Here is a 19,910-nt window from a genome sequence, read left to right on the forward strand (position 1 = left end):
GAGGCAATTAATGAGTCATTATGAAAACAAACCCAAGGCTTAGTTGGACAAAGAAAAAAAAGTGACATAGGTGACCATAGTTGAAACACCAGACAAATACTGAGACACCAAAACATAATTGTTGCAGTATTATAAGGGTTTACTTAGAAAACTGACCACTTGTACTCTTGTTCTCATATAACTTAATCTGATGGGCACTGCAGGATTCTTGTTTTTTTTAAAGTGCTTGCTAAAAAAGGAATAAGAGTGTTGTTCAGCTTTAGTCAGACCAGCTGGGATGGTATGAAGGAAAAAAAGCCACTTCACTACTGCCTTGTGTACCTGATCTGTCAGTGCTTTGCTGTTCTCCGAGCAGAACAGTCAGTATTTGCTAGCATTCATTCACCCACTTCAAAGAAGGTTGTTCCCTGATCACATGCAGCTGATAGCAGATGCCAGCAATGAAGTTGTTATAGCAAAGCACATTCTAAAATGTATCCCTAAAAATGTTGTATTGGGTATTTACAGTATTTGCTAACAAACCATCTCTCTAGTGGAAAACTGGAAGAAGATGTGATGTTTTCACACCTGTTACTTTATGGCAGGTTTATGCCCATGTTGAAGAATAGCATTTTAAGCATATCTCCATGCAGAGAGTGTTTACTGTTTTTTTTAAAATATCAGGTCTCCCAGGTCATATCTAGTCATATCTAGTATGTGTAATGCCATATATTGTGAAACTTTATCAAGGCAAATCTTGTTGCATACTTGTTTATTGAATTTATTTATTTAAACTGAGGCAGAACACAATGCCTTCAGAAATTACCAAACTATTTGTCTTACTCTCTGCAAATCTATTTTATCATTGGAATTTCTGCTGGAGCTCTGTAATACGTGATTGTAGGAAAATTGGAATCTCTTCCTTTTATGTTTGTTTTAGTCTTGCAGTCATATTGGTTGACATTGTAGGAGCTCCAGTAGTCAGAGATGATGGCATTTTTTTTTTATTTATTTTCCATTAAGAATAGTCAGACTGTTTGTAGGAACAAGTACAATTGCAAATTACATTTTCTTTTCAGAAAGAAATAAAGTACATATTTCAGATTTTGAGCTGATTTTGGTACAGAAAGGTCGTTAAATCTTCCTGCATGTGTGCAAATGAAAGTGGACTGATTTCTAGAATTCAGAATCATTGCACACGCTCAGCACCTGTTACAGTAAGCACAGTGGTCTCTTCATTCATACTTAAATATGAATTTGAGGGCATTATCTTTGGAGCTATTTGTAAGTGGTATTTATATATTTTCACATGCTCAGCAATGTGTCTTCCTGTTTAGACTTTTCATTAAATAGATTTTTGTTGTTGTTGTTGTGGCTTGTTTAAATACTATTTTTTTAAACCACTTGTTACTTTTCCTAGACATTCTGGGGAAGACAACAAGATGCTGGTGTGTGATACATGTGACAAAGGCTACCATACTTTCTGTCTACAACCAGTTATGGATGCTGTACCAACAAATGGTTGGAAATGTAAAGTAAGTTGAAAAGCTTCAGAATAATTCCTTGTCATTATAGGGGCCCAAATTTTGTTACCCGCATTATGCTGTTCCAGGTGTATTGCGGACCGCTGTTGCTGTGTAACATAACTTGTAATTTCTGAAGGAATTGTGCAGCTCTACAGCTGCTATTTTAGGGTTGCTGTCAGTGCTGTGGCTGAGGCAGCCTATGTAGGACAGTAAATCAGCACCGATAGTGGAAAAGAGAAGTGTAGGATCTGGGTGGAGTGGATGACTTTCACTTAATGACAGCTGGTCTCATGATCTAATGTAAACTAAAATGCAAACTAAAACCTATGCAGTAGTATATGTAATCTATACTTGAAGACTTTTTGTATGAAACTGCTTCTTGCTTACCAGAACACCAGTTCTGCAGCTCAAGGGTTCCTTTGCATTTCAGGAGGTCAGAATGAATTTGTTGTTTTATCAATAACTTTGTGAGTAAATACGATTTCAGCATAACAAGGGAAGTCCCTGTATATGAGATGTATGTAATTTCGTAGTCAGCTCGTGGCAGTCAGAAGACAACTGACATTAGGAATAAAGAAGTTTGATCTCGTAAGAAATATTCCTTCCAAGTCAGGGAGTACTGCAGGGAAGCTCTTCATGCTGTTGCACAGGCTCTTCATGTTTTTTTGTCAGATCCTGAATAATTTATTAGTGTTATCAAGGACAGAAACTTTATTTAATTTAATTCAAAACAGGAAAATGTCAGTTAATGGCAATTCTACCACATTGTGAAATATCATAATTAACAACTAAATTCTTGTGATCTCTAGAACTGTAGAGTATGTGCTGAGTGTGGCACACGAACAAGTTGTCAGTGGCACCATAATTGTTTGGTATGTGACAGTTGTTACCAACAGCAAGACAACTTATCTTGTCCTTTCTGTGAAAAACTGTGCCTCCAAGACTTCCAGAAAGATATGTTGCATTGTCACATGTGTAAAAGGTAAGAATCCTAATTTTTGTTAAATTGTACTGAAATGCCTAAAGGTTATGATGAGCTGGATGACATAGGTGCATTTCTGGGGAGGGTGTAGACTGTTTGGTGTACAATGCTATAGTATTTTGTTGTGCAACATCTTGAGCCTTTATCCCCAAATACAATGAACATTAGCAGGTAGTCTTAGTTTAGTCTTAGCAAGTATTAGTTGGCAGTTACCTGAGGTGTATAAAGAAACATGTGCTGCTGCTGCTTCCTACACTGCATCTATTTTGAGAGTAAGCAGACTAGAAGAGTCATCATCCTAATTTTTAAAGGCTGTTGCTTGCAATGGTCTGGGATATTTTTTTTTTTAATTTCCAAGTACATCTTCTCTGTTTAATTTTGTATTTTACTGTGCCAGTAATAATTTAAAAAAGGCGCTATTGGGAACCTTTTAAAAATGTAGACTGCAGTTCGTATTTAACACTATTGTATCTTGCTGTGCAACATCTTGATATTGCTGTACGTGTTGTGGTGTCCAGTTGGCTTCAGTAGCACTTTAGGTTTTCATGTTTAAATGTGTTCACTGCTTGACATACTGACGTATCATGCTTATTTCTCTAAAATTCTCTGTAATAAAGCATTGGTTGAATTTCCCCATAGGGATGGAAAACAGTGCTATTTTTGGATTTTTACTAGGATGCTTCATATTTTTATTATTAAAATCATAGTCACACTAAATTAATCTACCCAGGTGGATTCACATAGAATGTGACAGATCTCCAGGTAGTGAATTGGAGTCTCAGTTGAAAGACTACATCTGCACTCTTTGTAAACAAGGAGAAGGGGATCAGACTCAGTCATGTGATGCAATGGACACTTCTGAACTCATTCCTGAACCTGACAGTATAACAGGTAATCAAATGTAATCTTTATATTTCCAAAATGCTAACATCAAATATAAATATCTGCAGCTGTCTCACTAAGTCTTTTGTGAACCAGCCACTCACATTCTAGACCATGGAGTTCATCCATCCCTTTATTTAGCAGCAGCTTCTCAAGCAATCCATGGGTGAGCCATCTTCTCAATATGCATTCTGGCTTCAGGATCCTGTATTAGAAACATGGGCAAGTAAGCACCTTAATGGTGGCTTTCAACCTTCCAGCTCCAGCTTCCCAGCCTGTAGCTGTAAACTTTCCCTTTTTGTGATACAGTTCATAACTGTATTCATTTATCAGCCTGTTTTATTAATTTGTGTCTAACTGCCAGGCGCAAGCCAGCTTCTGGTAGATGTTCCCGGAGGCATCTAGTTTCCCATTTCCCTTTTCCCTTCTGCTACCTGTCAGCCTCATACTGCCCATTGTGCTCACTGTGTCCAGGTAGGAGACAGTAGTGGAAGCTGGGCTATGTTCAAGGGACAGGTATATTTAACTAAACAGCTTTTAACCAGGTGTCCTTTTTCAAAACAATATATGATTAGCCTTCCTGTTTCTGAGAGATTCTTTTCTAAATGGGCAAAGGTGGAAAGGGAAGTTGCAGAAAAGCATATAGTATTTTTTTGAAGATCACTCGGTAAGAGTAAGGAAGCACAGAGAGAACTTGGATTTGCTGATCTGAGTCCGGTGGGTCATCCACAAGACCCGTGTAATGAACTCATGAATGCCTTTGTGTATTTCACAGCACATGCTCTGTTGGATAGCACCTACTGTTATGGAGGCTGAATTTCCTAAGAGAAGTACAGTAGTAGTTAAATTTGGAAGCAAGGTGAAAATCTTAACAGATTAACCATACTACTGTATGCATTTTTGATGCTTAAACAGCAATGCGTGTGCACTGGTCTTTTGTTAAAGGAAATTGATAGTTCCGTTGCATAAGTATCTGTGTTTTCAAAAGCCAGATAATTTTTGACTGGAAAGGGGAAGTGTTAGACTACAACAAAGCTCTTAATTTTTGTGTGTTCGAACTGATGTTTTGTGTAAACAAGTCATTCTCTTTGATGTTAGCCTGTACACGTAAGTGCATACTTCTCACAAGCAGTAAAGAAATGATGAAAAAGAGGATCCTGGAGGGCAGTGACAGTAGGTAAATGTATGTAAATGAGCAGAACCCCTCTGTCAGTGAACACACACACAGAGTTAGAAAGGGTGGTGGCTTCAGCCTTTGAAGATCACTTCCATTCTGAAAGGTTAGTAGAGGCTGTTGGACTCTCAGGCAGTGTATTTAGAACATTTAGGACAATGTCCAAGCAATATCCAAAACTCACACTGGTATAATTTTCAGTCTTCCTCTGAAAACCCTTTTAAAAAAGTAACAGGTTTATTTGAAAGGCTTAAGTTTTAAGTAATACTTCTGTTAGGATTTCTAGCTAGTAGAGGCATTGACAAGAATACTCTTCTCCCCAAGGAGGAACAGGACTGTCATCTCAACTACTAGGAGTAATCTGGAGCTGTTACATCAGTACAGTCATGCAGTGTTTTATACCCAGGAGAGCACTTTTGTACATCAAAATCAGATTTGGAGCCAATCTAAATGATCATTTCCTCAAACTTTAAAATATCACTTTAAAGTTGGCAGAGTCTGAGAGCAGTTTTTAGGTGCTAAAAGTAGCATCACCTAATAGTTCCTGGGTTTTTGAACTTTGAAGAGGCTTTCCTGAGCAGAAAGCTATATTCGGTTGACTTTTTTTTTTGTGCTAACATCTGTGGAGGATCAGTTCCTTCTGAGTTAATGCTTACTATATATTTTGTTTTCCTGCTTTTACTTTGTCTAGTGCATTTTTAATGACTTTCTTTAGCTGAAAAAGCTTTTACACAAAGAAAAAAAAAAAAAGTATTTCCTGTTTCTGTGCTCTACAACGATACTGTCAGCTAAAGAAGTGCTCGATAGCACTTTTTCCATGGAAATTCTTTTATTTAATAGGAGGAACTCACAGGTTAAGGTATCCTAGTTCTAAAGTACCAAAATTTAGTTTTCGTGTTGTTAAACAGGTAGGTTGAAAATCAGTGTTCCAAGTGCTGAATAGTAGAATGGGACCTCGTATCTATGCCATAAGTTGTTGTAGTATTTGTATAAAAATTAGAAGCCTTCAGGCTACAAGTTCTGTTGAATTTAGAGACTGGAATTTGAGAAAAGTCTTTTTTGTATTGCTTAGGTAATGCAAAAGTCTGTGACTGTGTAACTTACATTTTCACAATTAAGTGTCTGTAACTGCTCTACAGATTTTTTTCACTGTCTGAAAGGTATAAAACAGCTTCAGTATTAATGCGAAAAAGGCTCTTAATCTTTAAGGAGTACTACATAGTCTCCCTAACCTTCTCGTTGTCCTGATTTCACCTAACTCCCATCCCATTGTAATACCCTTTTCTTTAGCCAGGAGGTGAAACAGTGACAGCAACTACTGATGCCAAAGTAATAGAATAAACGTAATACCAATTTTGATACCAATTTTGATTCTTTGCCTCTTCTTAAGCTTGTACAAACGAAATGGAAATGGAAAGTGGTGGAGAGGATGTGACATTTCAGGAACAACCCATTACTGGTGATGGCCCTGGTGAAGAATCAGCTGTTGGATGCATCACAGATGGTAAGAAAGAGTTTTGCGGTTGGGGAAAATGCCAGTACAGAACCCTCTTCTATTCAGTAAATTTTGTGGTACTTTATAAATTTAAGAGGAAAAAGTGTCTGGAAAGCAGTAGGATACAAATTGCATCAGTTCTTTTATCTGAACTCTCAAGTAAGAGAATTAACTTTTTTTGCTGAAGAACTATTTTATTGAAGGCAAATGTAGTCTTTAGAATGTTTTTGTAGGAGAAAGTTGTTTTAGTTTTTTTGGTGGAATCGACTTTCTCCAAAAGCTGGAAATATAGTTAAATTCTTTTGTACACCGGAGGCTTATAGAAAAAACACTATTTGTTGCTATTCAAATATAGTCACACTTTCTCTTCAAGTCTTTTTTGTTTGTAGTTGCAAATAACTAGATTGGATTAATTTCCCCTGGTGTGTTTTGGGGCGTACTGTAGAACTTTTCCAGTTTATGTGCTTTCTGGTTGCAACTCGTAGAACACAAGTATCTTTGGTTAAGAATTTCTTCTTTTCTTTTTTCCTGTTGTAAATAAAAGATGATTTATTTTTTTTAATAAAGAAGTGTGCTCATCCAGACAGGCTGTGATGCAGTAGCTGATCATTTGTGTTCCTGGAATAAATATCTTATCAATCACACATGAAATACCAGCCAAAGAAAAGAATAGGTACAAAGATAGATATTTATGAAGTATATTTTAAGCTACGTATTAAATTCACTTAAGTAAAGTGATACGTACTTGGTGTACTTGATGTGTACCCAGTATACTTGTTGATCGGTACGCCTGTGTAAGTTTGGTTTTTTTCACACTGAGCCTTTAATATGGTTGTACTTAGTTACAGGCATATCACCAGAAGAAAAGACCACACAACTGGAAACGGAAGTCTCTCTTGAAATTAATTCAGCTGAAATGGAAATGTCTCCTAAAAAGACACCAGTATCTGGTGATGGTCAGACTGAGAAAATGATGGAAGTGATGGAAGGTGTTCAAGCTGTAATACAGCAGGAGTTAGACAAACAAGTGGAAGAGACACAGCTGCCACAAGGTAGTGTGGAGGTGTCAGAAGTATCCACAGTAGACTCTCGGTCTCTGTCTTCAGTACCTGAGACCATAACTATGACGCCAGAAATACAGGAGACTGAAAGTAAAGGAGATATTTGTATCCCTATAGAACAACAACTGGAAATAATAAAAGTGCAAAAAGATGCAGAAAAAGGAGAAACTCATGACAAGTCAGAAACACCAGCTCTTCCAGAGGTAGAAACTGCTTCTGCAAATGAAGGTGTTGCAAATAGTTCACCAGTTGGAGACAAACCCATAAAATCACCAGCTGAGACTTACCCCTCACTTTCCCCATCAGTTAATATAAGCAAGACAAATGTGTCTTCCTCGCCAGATGTTTCACTAGACTCGCATTCTGCACGAGATGTACAGCACAGCCAGCCCCCAGCATTGCCGTCCACTGCTGGAAGTGCTCTCCCAACAACTTACATATCAGTCACTCCAAAAATTGGCATGGGAAAACCAGCCATCACCAAACGCAAGTTTTCTCCTGGAAGACCCAGATCAAGACAGGTAAGCATGTAGACTGTTTCATTATACATTTATGAAGCACACCATTTAAATTTCAGTATAATGCGTTAAATTGATATATTTTCTAGAATATAATATGCATTTATTCTCCTAAGTGAATATGTGGTTTATTTCTTCGAGGAAGTAATTTGAAAGGTCAGACATCATTAAGGTAGTGAGAATTAAAGTTTCTTTCAGCTTAGGCTTACAGCAAAATAAAAGACAGTTTGTTATATTTTTCATACATGCGCTACAAATGCAGATATACGCAATGCTATGCCTTTTAACTTACCTCTTAATATTTTTCATATATGCATTTATTTTGCCTAGTACTTTCAAAGTGTGTTAAAATTTCTTAAATGGGCTTTATAGAAAAATGTGCTACAACTCTGTTTATGTTACTCTGCCCGATATTTTCTTGACAGACATTTTTATTGGTGTTGTAAATAATTTTGTGGTTTTGTTGCATTAGCAAATACTTTGCAAGGACTGTCTGGTACAGATCTGTGGTTTGACAAGGATTAAGTTTGATAAGTGAAAAGAATCCTTAAGTCTTTCCCTTTCTGCAACATCGTGCTCTCTATTTGAGTCACATAGTTGTGGTGAAAATGGTTCCTCAATCTGTAGTATTTATTTTGTGTTTACAAAATTCTATACAAAACGTATGTCAGTGTGACAAATCAGGGTTTCATTTCTGTTCTGATCACAATTTATTTTTAGTCTTTGGGACTTTTAGGTTGATGATTTCGTGCTTTTGTGAGCTTAGTGTTAAAAAAGCTTTTTATATATTGCACAATTCTATTTTTAATTGTTACTTAAAGGTTCAAAATTCTTGTTTCTTAAGAAAAGATATGAGAGAGCGTTCTGAAAAGGTTAAAAGTATATAATAAAGGCAACAGACATGAGAAATTAAATTTGGAAAGTTTTAGAGTATCACTGGAGTGGTTTTTTACCGTCATATACAGACATGTATAAAAATATTTTTTCTTAATACTCTGTAGCATCTTAAAAATTAAATTTCTTTTCTTAGCTTATCATGCACATTGAAAACGGGTGGGGTTCTTACACAGTCTAAAATGAATTCAGTTTTTTTTGTTGGGGAGGTTTATTTGTCTTCTTTCATGTTCCAGTAAGAGTTATATTTATTTTTCTGTGCAATTTGCCCCTGCTCTGCCTGGGAACCAGCATCATGAGACTGGTAATAAAATTAGTTAACCACCAAAGAGAACCCATTAAGGAAAACATGAAAACTGACCCCAACTGTAAATGCCTGTAGCAGAATAGATACGTATCAGAAAAAGCAAAAATCCTCATCTGTAAAAGTAACATCTTTGTACAATAGAGTATAGACATTAAACTCTTACTATGTGGTGTGACTAAGGCAAATAAAACTGAGTTGAACTACTGTTTAGAAGTCAGGTGTAACACAAAATCCTAGCTGTGATGCTAAATCAATATAATCTGTTTGCAAATTATATTTTGAAATAAAGAGGTACTTAGCAGCTTAGCAGTACCTGTTGTAGAACTGGACAAGCTACTTGTGAAATTCATGTTCTGTCTTGTAAAATTGTGTTGGAAGTCTGTGAGGGTTTCTTTTGATTCGGACTATCTTTGTCTTGCACTTCAAACACTTATCAAGATGGAACTTTTGTGAAACAAACAGCAATTTTCTGGTGAGAAAAGCATGGGCATACTTTAAGTCCCAGTACACTTTCTCCCTTTCCATTGTTTATTCAGTATTAGCACCTTGTGGAAGTCAGTGAAAAATTGTCTTGAGAAGGATTGATAAAAAAAAAAAAACAAGAACCCTGTGGATACTTGATTAGTGATAAATACGGACTGTTTTCCTCACCTTCTACCGGTAATCTAAATTCAGCTTAACTAGCTTGCTGGGATATGGGCTTGGGGGTCTTTTTCAGACTCTTCATCAGTCAGTTTTTACTTCTGTTCATGTGATTTTACATGGTGGACATGAAGGATGAAAGTCTGCTACCCGTAGTTAATGTGTATTTTTTTTTAAAAAAAAGAGAAAAAGCTTGTATATAATAAATGTTTTCTAAATGCAACTTTGTTATTAGGACCTTACTTCGGTTCCCACACAGTTTAGGAATTCTGTGTTTATTTTGCTGCAGTTAGATTTTTCTGGGTCACTGTGCAGTAAGGTGTAGATCGTATTTGCGGAAATACATATATATATGCCTTAAACAGTGACAAAATTCTCTCCAGTGCTGTAAGTTAGCCATGTTAGCATCTTACTGTGGGCCTTTGCTGAGGGACTGAAACCTGTTCAGTCCTGGTCTGTAGACTGTAAGAGATGTAGAAATAAATGTCCAGTTACAGGTGGGTGTTTTCCTTTTGAGCAAGATGTAATCAGACAAACCTGCAATGGGTAAAGCATGTGTTTTAAATGTTTCAGCCTTTGGATTGCACATAGAAATTGGTTTAGGTTTGTGTTTTGTTTTGTTTTAATTATTATTTTTGCTGTAAATATTTACATTTTTGAACAGTTGTGTACTTCAAATTGAGAGTTGTGCAGAGGAGCAGAAGCCTCTAAATATATTTGATTGTCAAAGAGCACCTCCCATTTTTATCTAATTGTGCTCAATTTATGTAATCTTAAAAAGTGCATTTTACATATGGTGATTTTTGTTAATATTTGTTCTGGTTCTCAGGAGAAAAAGATGCTATCTTTTTTTGATATTTGTGCCAGCAGCCCTATATATGCCTTTATAATCAACTCATTATATGTGATTTTAGAAACTGATTCATAAATTGGCAAAAGAAGGAAGGAATCTCATAGCTGTAACTGTAATCTTCCTTCTGATGATCTCTTGCCAGCCATCAGTGCTCTCCAGGCACTTGCAAGTGCCAGGGTCTTGTTTGGTTTCTATTTACGCAACAGTTTGGGGCAGGTCTGAAGGCAGCAGGTTTTCACCACGTATAAAACCCAGAGAATTAAGACCTGTTGTTTCTTTGTGTCATACTCTACAGACACTTTGAAATGGATGTTTTCTCCCAATTCTGGTTTAAGGAGAGCATCGTACTGGGCAGGTGATGGCGGCTGAGAAAAATGCTGCTTTCTGCTGTTCCATCTTACTTTCCGTGCCAAGTGTGGCCCCACCACTGAAGAAGGGATATAATTTAGAACATTTTAGTCTAACACAGTGTTTTCAGTACTTGTTTGTCTCAAGGTATTCATGTTGATCCAAAACAAGTAAAAAGCGGGGAATGCCATTCTGGAGGAAAAAAGAGTTTCTATGAAGTTGCAGGCATAGCAGTTCGGTATAAACCAGGTCATGTGTGGGTCTTTGCAGGGTGTCGCTAAAGAGGAATCTTGCCTTCTCAAAAGCAGGTTAATTTTATGGGTTTGAGGCTCGTTACTTTCTGTTTAAAAAATAACACATATTGCTGTTGTGTCACTTCATGTCAGGTCCTGGGTTATGCAATAGAAATAGTACCTTACAGCTGCATGAGTTCTTGGCAACACTTCTTAGAGAGCAGTGAAATAAGAGAGAAAAGTTACACAAATAGGATCGGATTAGTTTTGTTGATTAAAGAGGTTGTGGCTCCTATACTTGGTGAAGCTACCATTGGCTTCACAGCTGCTTTCTTTTGTTGCACAAACAACTGTCATTGCAGAGCTAGTTTGCTTGGGCAGGGCTGCGCAGGATTAAAATAGGTACTTCGTAAAGAATCTGGTTACTCTGTGGACCCCAAAGACAAGCCAATGTTAACCAGTTTCCACAGATGGCAATATACTTCACTTTCTCCTGGAAGATTGAAATCTTATAATATGTAGTTTACCTTGTTGGAATGTCCTGTCCCTGTTAAAAAAAAAAAAAAAGAAAAGAAAAGAAAACAAACAACCTTGCAATGGGTTTATGAATTTCATAGAAAGAATAGGAAAAAAAAAAATCTCTGTGTCCTGGATATATTGCTTCTCAATTTTATAAGACACATGTTTCACTGGATTCAGGGGAATCCATGTAAGGAATAGTTTCTGATTTGGATTTGTTTTTGTTAAATTTGATGTATTGTGTTGGGCAGTAGTATGAACGATTATCCCTTTCTTCAGAATCTATTAATACGATTGCTAATAAGATATGTTTGAATAATTACTCATTTTCACTATTGAATACAAAGTTATGCATGATCTGAAATGATTTCCTGTATTGTAGTAGTTTGAATTTGTAATAGGATTTAGTGATGTGTCCGCAACACCACTACATCAGTCCTATTTTGTAAGGACTAAAGCCCATTTCACAAACAGTGAAGATAATATTCTGCTTAAGAAATCCCTTCTAGGGCTGCAGTATTGGTGTTGCTTCTAACCAAAGTAGCGATGTCTGCAAAAATGCTAGGGGGGAGAGGGGTGGTGACAGCAACAGGAGAAAATCCATCTTCTAAACACAAGGGGAGCTATGTATAAATTAATGTGTAGGTACGGTTATACTGGTAAGAATTACTTTGGCTGGTACAAGCTTAATCCACTTTGGAGAGTGTGGAAAACCTTTTTTTTTTGTGTCAGCATAAGAACTCCTGTCAGTAAGGTGCTCTTCTACTGACAGTGTTTTGTTAGGATAGCCTGCATCCAGCCCAGTGAGAGAGCCCCTCTATCTGCCAGGCCCAGCATCTCAACAACTTCCCATGGGTTTTGGTCCATGAGCTCTCTCTTTTCTGTTTCTGTTCTCCTACTCCCTAGGGGAGGCAAATTGCTTTCAGATATGTCCAAAATTTAATTGTTTGTAGATCAGAGATACTCCCTAGTAGCTGCCAGTGTGATAAAGTTTTTACAGTGCTGCCCTTAAGAGTTGTGCCAGTAAAGTGTCTTCTCTGTGGAATATGCAGATTCTCCACCCTTGCCTATAAACTGCAAATTTATGCCAGCGGTAGGACCTCTCTTTTCATATTTCTTTTTTCTGAAGTAATAGTCTTAAAAGAAATTATCATGTAAATATATTAATCACTAATCTGATGTATATCTAGTTTGAAATAAATCACAGGGAGAATGGGTGTGCTTTTCTGTGGAGGTATACTTTAAATGGTATTGCGTGTATTCTGTCAGAATTTAACAAATCTGAAATAGTTATTTTTGCTACAGCACTGTGTACTGCAGCAAAGTACTAGCACAGTATAGGAAGGCATAGTATGAAGTCAGTAGATGGAGGGCATTACAACATACACAGCATTGTAAGAGTGGTAGGTAAAGAGTTGAGAATGGTCTGTAGAATAATACTGACCAGAAAATAATAACCTTCTACTGTTCTTGTTATACTGGAAGTATTATTTAGAAAATACTATGATTAGAGGTAGTTAATTTTCATCATGAAGATATTGGTGATTACACAGCTATTACACAGCTCACTACATATTCCTGGATATTTTAAGAGATTTTTCTGAAATGACACTGAAAAATACAAAGCACCATGATGGGTTCAGATCCACGTTGGGCATTATGTATCTTGGGTATTTTTTGTTGTCTTCAATTACATGGTACCGCTAAGTATGTTGTTGTAGTGGTAGGTGTTGGGGATGGGGGGGGGAAGTCTTTGTCAAGGATTAGGTTTTGTAACTTTTTTTTTTTTTTTTTAATGAGGGGACCTGCATTTTGAACTGATTTAATTTTGTTCACAACCCTAAAATTACATTAAATATTAAATTGCAAACCCAGCTTTGTGCATTTTGAATGCAGTAGATTTCATAAAGCGTTAAGCAGCTGAACACAGTGGTAATTTAGTGAGATCTCCTGACCCTTGCTGACATCGGGTTTCCTTTTGTTATAATTTACTTGCAGCTGTGTTGTTCAATTTTGAGGACTCAAGAATATGATGGAGAATTAGAACTTCCTGTTTCTCTCACAGTACATAATTATTGCCGTGGTTCTGATGTAAATGAACTGAATAGAACTTTCTCTTCAGTGTTGTGTAGTAATAGGCATTAATTAAAAGCCAAAATACAATTAATGCATCTCTTTGTTGTAATTCATTTGTTCAAAGTATTGTAGAAATGTGTGGTTTTAATTAAGTTTATCTGACCGAGAATTCAAATGTTTCTGATCTACAATAAAACTTGGGTTAAATTTCTAATCTAATTCTTAACAATATGGTTCATGAATCACATACAATACATTTTGTTTTGCAAGACTGAGTATTTTGATTTAATGTTCTATTAGCTTTTTCATCTTTTGAATGTGCTTAATCACTACAGAAGTGGTTCTTCTTAAAAGGAAAATAATTTTGTATTCCCCAAATAAGAGCAGGTAGTTTTAGTTGTTCATTAAGTATTTCTAACATGTTTGAGCACTTGAATTTGACCCTTAACCAGCATGCTGCTTCCCTTTACAGACTGATGTAAAAATTATTTCCACGATACACAATTTCCTTCGTGTTATGCATATTACAAGAACAGTTACTAAATGCATTAAGAATTTTAGAAATATAGGGAAACTGGAACTAAAATTCAATGAAAATTTTAACTTTATCTTGCTACAATGGAATGTTCTTTGAAGTTAAAAATATGGCTAACATAGTAAAGGTAAATACCGTATTGCCACAGACCTGCTGCTGTAGTTGCTAGCTAGTTTAACAGTGCTTAGTAAAATCATGAGGTTTTGACAGAGGAGTGATTCATGACCTGCGATGTTCTTGGCAAGACTGAAGTCTGATTTTGTTATACCATCTATGCCCGGCGGAATTTGCTGTGGGCTCAGGGAGGGGGATTCACCCAACCACAGATACCTGCAGTGTGGACAATCTGCTGTAGTCACCTCAAGGTTCCCGTTAAGAGTCGCTGGAGAGAACTAGGGGTGTGCAGGGTGAGACTAATGTCACGCCTTCCAAGTTGCCCTCTGCAAACGCCAGTTTCTCTGTGCTAAGCATGTAGGGAGCCTGGGTGGTTCAGCACAGGTAGTGGGTGACGTGTGTTTCAGCAGTGTCACTGCAGGAACGGGTTTGGGTCAGGTGTATCAAACCTCCGTTTGCATGGAAATTTGCTTTCTTCCTTTCCCCCCTGTTTCTGATATGGTGCGGTTGTGCCCATGTTATGTCTGTCACGAATATTATGCCCTTATGTCCTCAATGTGAACAGGGTTCTTGGGATTTGCAGGTGCAGAAGGTTCCTGCACAACACTACTCCTGTTAGAGGTTACTGATCCTTTTAATCTGCTGAGTTGTCTGCATGATGACCATTTAACTGAAGTCAAGCAAAAAACTGGGGTAACAAAATCTTACAATCTGAGCCGTTTAATCAAACATGCTCACTTTAACCCAAGTGCAGGTGAGTGCTCTAGCAGTTCAGCTAGAGTATTTTTTGGAAGCACCTTGGCAGAGGGGAGACAATGATGGGCAGTTGAAAACACACAGGTAGTCTTTTGGGCACTAAGCAATTTGTAGGTTGTGTGTCTAATTACTGCCTTGTGTGGGTAGAATTGTAAAGTGCTGTTTTGCTGCTTTTTTTTTTTTTTTTTTTTGTGTGCTATGTTGTCCATACTCCCTTTCCCATGCAAGAATAGCTAAACTCCTAGAAAGCAGATTTATACTGAATACCACTATTTCTATGCGGTGGGTTGCAGTGCTTGGACAATGTTGGCATTTTTTAAATGTAACTTTTATCTGTAATTAGGCTTCTAGGTTACTAACAAACTTTTTCTTTCGGATCTGTTGTGCCAGTTTGAATACTGAGCTGTCAGAGCAGCTGTAGGTTACTGCTTACCCAGCTCTGCAAGCAGGTGTCATATGAGCTCTTTTTCATCTCCTTGAGGCTAAGCGAGATGTTGGCTCATACTCACCTTCATCAGCAGATTGAGCTAACCTGGCTGTGCCTAACATGGATCAGGGAGGTCTTGCCCGTCATCCTGAAATCCGTTGAGGGGTGGCCCTATTTTCGGTCAGTGCAGCTGTTAGCAAAATCCCTATTTACAGGCTGAGATGAGTGTGTGTTTTGATGAGTTGTTGACCCCAAAGAAACTTTCCCATGCATTCTCGATGGAGAATATTGCATTTCAGAAACAATAACATTTTGCGAAGCTGCCTCGGTTTTCTTAATGCTTATTACTGTATGGACCAATATTCGAAGGTGTAAATGTGTTTGGGCTTGCCCGTGTGAGTGGTTATACATGTGTGAACAGTTGGGACTGTTAGTATGCGTGAGGTTATTCCATTTCTTCCCTGAGATTCTACTGCTGAATGTCATTCTCGAGAAGGTAAACCTGTATTTTTTTTCATCTGTTTTACTTCTTACTTTGGTATTCATTATTTCTTACTCTCACAAACTAAGAATTAGGAAAACATGTTATCCTTTAACTATTCTAATGTGTAAATGTACAATGAAGTTACTGATGATGGGTATCTCCTGCAGTCTTCTGCAGGTATTTCCTGCAGAAACTCGGGTTTCAAGAAGGTCTTCCACAGATTTTAATGTCTATGAGGGACTTCAGCGTTTGTTCTTTTTCTTGTCCGTCTTAGCATTTTCTTCTTGTTTTGCCATATTTCTTGACAGAGTTGTACAATATCTCACCACAATATGAACTGTATAAATAGGGGTAACAATCAGTTAGTTAAAAGGAGTTTGTAGGTATACCATGTGATTGTATATTATTACATGTATATAATAACGTATTAAAATATGATAATGCAGGGTAACATGAAAACACTGGTCTGAAAAAAAACTTAGTAGTGGAGTTTTATAGTGGTTTATTTGTGGTAAACTTGCAGAAAAGAGATTCTTAATTACCATGGCTATTTTTCTTTTCTTTTTTACAGTGGTTTATTTATATATTTTTTTGTTTCATACACTTCTCAAACTGGTTGTTGCTGTGATTGTCAGAAATTTAGACTCAAAAGTCGACTAAGGCCATCTGTTCTTTAAAAATGTGATATGAAGTGTAAAAGGGGATGTTATCATCGCAAACTACTGTCTTCTTACTTTGATGCAATAAGATACAGGGATATAATTTGTTATTGTTATGATTGCTTGCTGTCAATTTGTATTATGCTTTGTTTATAGAACTCATTTTATTCTACTTAACCATCAGCTGGAGGTTAATATTTATTCTAGTGTATGTTTTGATGAGAACCTAAAAATTTCCCACCTTCTTCTCACTCAGTGAACTAATTTACTACTTAACATATAAATGCCTATGCCTGCATGTGCTTTGCTTTTCAGATTTTTTTTTTGTTGCTTGCTTTTTTCTTTATTTTTTTTTCCTTTTTTTTATGTTGCGAAGTTTTATACATCTATTTTCTCACCTACCGTATCCTAGGGGGCTTGGAGTACCAATAATACAGTCAGCCCACCTTCCTGGTCCCCAGACATTTCAGAAGGTCGGGACATTTTTAAATCCAGACAGCTTCCTGGCAGTGCCATTTGGAGCATCAAAGTGGTAAATAATTTGAATTTATTTTCATGTATCCGTTGCTATCTTTCTGTTGTAGAGACTAGTGATGAAATTCTCTATCTCACAACTGAATTAATCTTCCATTCTAATACTGTTTAAGGCCTTGAAAAGTTACTGAAACTCTGGAGCTTTCAGGTTAAAAAATGTATACTTTCCAGAGTGTACAGAACGATGGCATTGCCCTGATTTTCAATGTTAAGGAATAGTTTGTGTTACCAGGTTTTTGTGTGTGTTGAGTACTTGACTTTTTGTGGCTGGCTTTATGTAGCTGTCAAAATAAATTACCTGAGAAGGAAAATGTCTTTAAGACTGGCAGTAAGGTAAGCCAGGCACAGAAAGGAGCAAGGGTCTGAATGGTGGCTTGGATTTGTTGCTGTGGAGAAATCTTGCTGAGTGGATTCAAAGTGACATTGTTTTTAGCTTATGGGGGAATAAATAACAACTTTCCTACCTGATTAGATGGACCAAAGCTTGTATCCACAGTGACATTTACCATTAAAAACACCTGAAGAAACAAGGTGGAATTACTATTTTTAAATAAAGGCAAAAAAGCTAAATGACGGGACTCTGACAAATCGCTGTACTTTCCCAATGATTTATTTTCATCTCACTTTAACTCTCATGCTAATTTTATTTTAATTTGACATTAGCTTAGCTTTGCTGCTTCAAGCATTAATTTTCAGCTTAATGTTCAGCATTAACATTTATACAAGTATGTGCTTATGCCTGTTACTAGCTGTGTGAAAATAACAATACTGATACCTGGTGTGAAACAGACAAAATAAGAAACATGCTAGAAGAGTTTACATCTTAAAAATTGATGCTTGTATGTCCTGTGTGTGCATATGTATTAACTCCAGATATATATGTAAGGACAATATTTTTTGTTTCACCTTAGTACATATAAATAACTTCAGCCATCAGTAGCATCCTTCCTTTCACTTCCTAAAATAGCATTGTGTTACATTACCTTGTTGGGTAAGAGTAAGTCAGTTTGATTTCTCTTTCCATTAATAGATGGATGTTAATAAAATTCTAATGTTGGGATGCTTGGGTTCTCCCTTTTAATTATGAACATAAACTTTCATATCTTCTTTGAAATGGGAAAATACTGTTGGTAATACTGAGCCCATAGTGCTGCTTTCCACCCAGGAACTCCTGTCTCCATCAGTAAAGACCGTTGATGTCTGTTGGTGACACTGTCCCTAAGGAGCTTCGTGGTTCTGTTAACACTGTTCTATTGAGTAAATGTTTTGCTTTGGTATTAAAAGTAGTTTCCCACAAACGTTTGGATATAGGCACCATGTCTAGATACTCTGTGGATGGAGTTGGGTTTTATGAGGAGCCGAGATTATCCACAAATTTGAAATGCGATCAATAATCTCATCGCTTATTTCATAGTAGGAAAGGTGCTTTTTTGAGTATATACCATAATTGCCACCAGTTATACAAACCAGAGGCTCTGAAACTTCTTTTAAAGGTGTCTGATATACCAGCCAAAACTTAGGGAATGTTCTTTTTCTCACTGGGAGGATTAGGGATCCTCTTTGGTTTTAGTCCATTTTTAAATAAGAAAAAAATAAAAAATTAAATTCAAACTAAGTCACAGTATGAATATCAGGTTATTATTATTAACACATACTTGCTTTTTCACAGTTAATTGTAGTTGAACATACTGTGAATACTCTAGAGCACACAACACTGCAATCGCGTCTGCATCTAAAATAAGGAAGGGAGAAAAATAAATGGATATTTTATAAGAAACCATCATATTATGAGGAATGTTGACCAGTGTGTAATTGATATTATTAATATAAAAATAACTCTCTGTATCTGCTGTATCAAGAGAGTTCTGTGGAGCCAGCTCCTGCTTTGCTTTGGGAGCAGCATTGAGCCTAATAAATTCCACTTTTTCCGTGATCATTCATAGCATAAGAAAGAAGTATATATGATTACAAGTAATCAGGTGTCCAGAATTCAGAAGTCCCATGAGTGCTGAGCTGACTAAAAAGAAAAGAAGAAGGATCATAGAATAGAGGATACTTATTCTGGGTACTTTACAACTGTGGAAAAAAAGAAAGATGTTTCCATATTTCCAGTTACTCCTGAGCAGAAAATTAACGTTTCTGGGTTTGGCTGCTTTCTCACTGGTAATAAAGGTGGTCATATTATGTCATGTAAGTAGTTAAAGGTATTTCGTGATTTATGTGGTGACTTAATGACTGTGGCCTAGTGTGCTCATACTTGCTGGAAGTCATAGGGTGTTTTTTTTGCTTATGTTTTTCCCTAGATGCATTGAACAAGTTTGAACCCCATATACCAAAAGAACTCCAGGTTGCATTTAAATTGTTATCTTATATTGAATAGGGCCGTGGATCAGGATTCCCAGGGAAGCGGAGGCCACGTGGTGCAGGTCTTTCAGGAAGAGGTGGCAGAGGTAGATCAAAACTGAAGAATGGAGTTGGAACTGTAGTCATTCCAGGGGTAAGAACATGTATTTTAAAGTCATATTACAGTCTGTTAATAGAACATAATTTTTATTAACGTACAATTCTTGTGTTAGAATACTATATAAAACGGAAGAGCACTAAAAAGCAGAGGTATTTGTTAAAGCCTGGCTGTTACTAAGTGTTTGTGTTGAAGAACTAGAGCACTGCAGCTTAATGGACCTGAAGCAATTTTATGCTGCTCTTTGCCACTTAAAGGGACAACGGTTGGGAGTCTTAAGAGTACTCCTTCCATTTCCTTAGGTGGAAAACACGCTGGATAAAAGCAGCACTCAGGGGAACAACACAGAAGGGGAGAGCAAGGTTTGTACATAAGAATGTAGCAGCAGCCATAGCAGATCAGACTAGAGGTTCTTCCACTTGGGGGACCAAAATAGAGTGCTGGGGGAAGA

General features: G+C 36.9%; 1 protein-coding gene across 14 annotated transcripts in view; it reads left to right on the plus strand.

The window, feature by feature from the left end:
• KMT2C (lysine methyltransferase 2C) overlaps positions 1 to 19,910 on the plus strand; it is a 198,498-nt gene that overhangs the window by 107,205 nt on the left and 71,383 nt on the right. For 12 of the 14 annotated variants that reach the window (XM_040593317.1, XM_040593307.1, XM_040593312.1 and 9 more), the window contains 7 exons: positions 1,400 to 1,514; positions 2,315 to 2,487; positions 3,218 to 3,378; positions 5,934 to 6,047; positions 6,881 to 7,620; positions 16,877 to 16,996; positions 19,379 to 19,495. In XM_040593317.1, coding sequence (XP_040449251.1) covers positions 1,400 to 1,514; positions 2,315 to 2,487; positions 3,218 to 3,378; positions 5,934 to 6,047; positions 6,881 to 7,620; positions 16,877 to 16,996; positions 19,379 to 19,495 — 1,540 coding nt within the window. The remainder of the gene's footprint in view (positions 1 to 1,399; positions 1,515 to 2,314; positions 2,488 to 3,217; positions 3,379 to 5,933; positions 6,048 to 6,880; positions 7,621 to 16,876; positions 16,997 to 19,378; positions 19,496 to 19,910) is intronic. The other 2 variants (XM_040593311.1, XM_040593318.1) reach the window with 2 other exon arrangements.

Source organism: Falco naumanni, chromosome 4 (assembly GCF_017639655.2).
Source record: "Falco naumanni isolate bFalNau1 chromosome 4, bFalNau1.pat, whole genome shotgun sequence".
NCBI lineage: Eukaryota > Metazoa > Chordata > Aves > Falconiformes > Falconidae > Falco > Falco naumanni.